The sequence below is a fragment of the Lupinus angustifolius genome, unplaced genomic scaffold, assembly GCF_001865875.1.
Source record: "Lupinus angustifolius cultivar Tanjil unplaced genomic scaffold, LupAngTanjil_v1.0 Scaffold_414, whole genome shotgun sequence".
NCBI lineage: Eukaryota > Viridiplantae > Streptophyta > Magnoliopsida > Fabales > Fabaceae > Lupinus > Lupinus angustifolius.
The window spans coordinates 106,207-107,637 of NW_017727824.1; the positions used below are offsets into that span (position 1 = coordinate 106,207).

At 35.4% G+C, this 1,431-nt stretch overlaps 1 protein-coding gene across 1 annotated transcript; it reads right to left on the reverse strand.

Annotated features, from left to right (window-relative positions):
- Nucleotides 1–576: 576 nt before the first annotated feature.
- Nucleotides 577–1,170, reverse strand: LOC109341224. The gene has a single exon (XM_019579076.1). It carries the CDS (start codon nucleotides 1,168–1,170, stop codon nucleotides 577–579), a length of 594 nt encoding a protein of 197 aa, XP_019434621.1.
- Nucleotides 1,171–1,431: the final 261 nt, after the last annotated feature.

The window sequence follows — 1,431 nt, forward strand, 5'->3', positions numbered from 1 at the left end:
TTAGACTAGCATAGGTGATGTGTCTAATGGTGGTGGAGTGAGAGGATTTGTTGAGTGATTTAGGGGATTTTGGAAGCTTTTGCATTATTTGTGTATCAAGTAAGTGGCTCATGAAAGGATGACTTCCAACTTTATTGACATGATTTAATTTCCCAATAAATATCGTGTCCGGACATTTTCGGATAATTTTGTCTAGAAATATGCAATCTCCCGACTTCGGTTTACGGTTAGAACTTCGAGACATGGAATTCGGAGTGAAAAATAATTAGAAATGCATTATGGACAAACTTGATACCTATCTTGACTCGAAATAATATTTTGAAGCCAATGGCACAATCAGAATTTGATTCTGAGTTACAGAACTCAAATACACGTTATTGGGCCGAATTCGTGCGAATTTGGGCCCTGCAGCAACTCAAAAACTATTCGTCACATAAAATTACGAAAATTTACAAAAAATAGGAAATCACAAAACAAGATTAACACTAAACTAAGGTTTAGTCTAATTCAATACCTATTAATTTCTAAAATTAATCACTGTTAAATTAAATAATTAATAAAACATTCACAGAAAATTCACGGTGTTACATCAAATGAGCCTTGTAACTCATCAATCTTGAAATTTTCATGATGTTTTGATTCCTCAATTGCAATAACAACATGGTCAAACTTGGCAGAGAGTGTTCCAAGGACCTTTTCTACCATAGCTTGTTCATGTATTTTCTCTCCACAGCTCCTCATTACATTGGTCAATATACGAATTCTTGTGAAGTAATCTTCTATTGTTTCTTGCTCTTCCTGTTGTAGCAACTCATATTGGTTGCGCAACATCTGCAACATCACCTTCTTCACCTTTACTCCACCATAATAGCATTTGTCTAGGATTTCCCTAGCTTCCTTGGAAGATATTGTAGCAGAGATGTTTTCAAACTTGGCATGATCCACACATTGGTGTATCAAGAAGATTTCCTTGCAATTTCTTTTCTTGGCATCTCTGAATTCTAATTTCTCAACTTCAGTTGAGTTCTCATCTATTTGTTGAACTCCTTGTTGCACAACATCTAAACACTCTTGAAATCCAAAAATAGCTTTCATTTGAATGCTCCAGTGATCAAAATTATTCCCATCAAGAACGGGTAGATTCATTATAAATCCATTCGAGGTTGTCATTGTCTTTATTTTGTTTTGGTTCTTTGATCCTTGTTGTTCTCCACCGTAAGCTCTGCCACTGAATCTCCTTGGACCGTCGTGGGCACCACCACAAGGCCCTTGATTACATGGCTCTTAGAAATTGGACTTTGAATGTTGAGAAAAGAGTAAAGAAAATAAGTGAAGTTGGAGGGAAAAGAGGATGATGAATAGTGTATCTTAATAGTTGAAAGTTCAAGTTGTTGATTAACAACCAATTCAACTAATCTGCTATTTATAGTA

Bases quoted from the DNA above. Each gene is read 5' to 3' on its own strand.
- LOC109341224 (XM_019579076.1), bottom strand. From the start codon at position 1,170: ATGACAACCTCGAATGGATTTATAATGAATCTACCCGTTCTTGATGGG.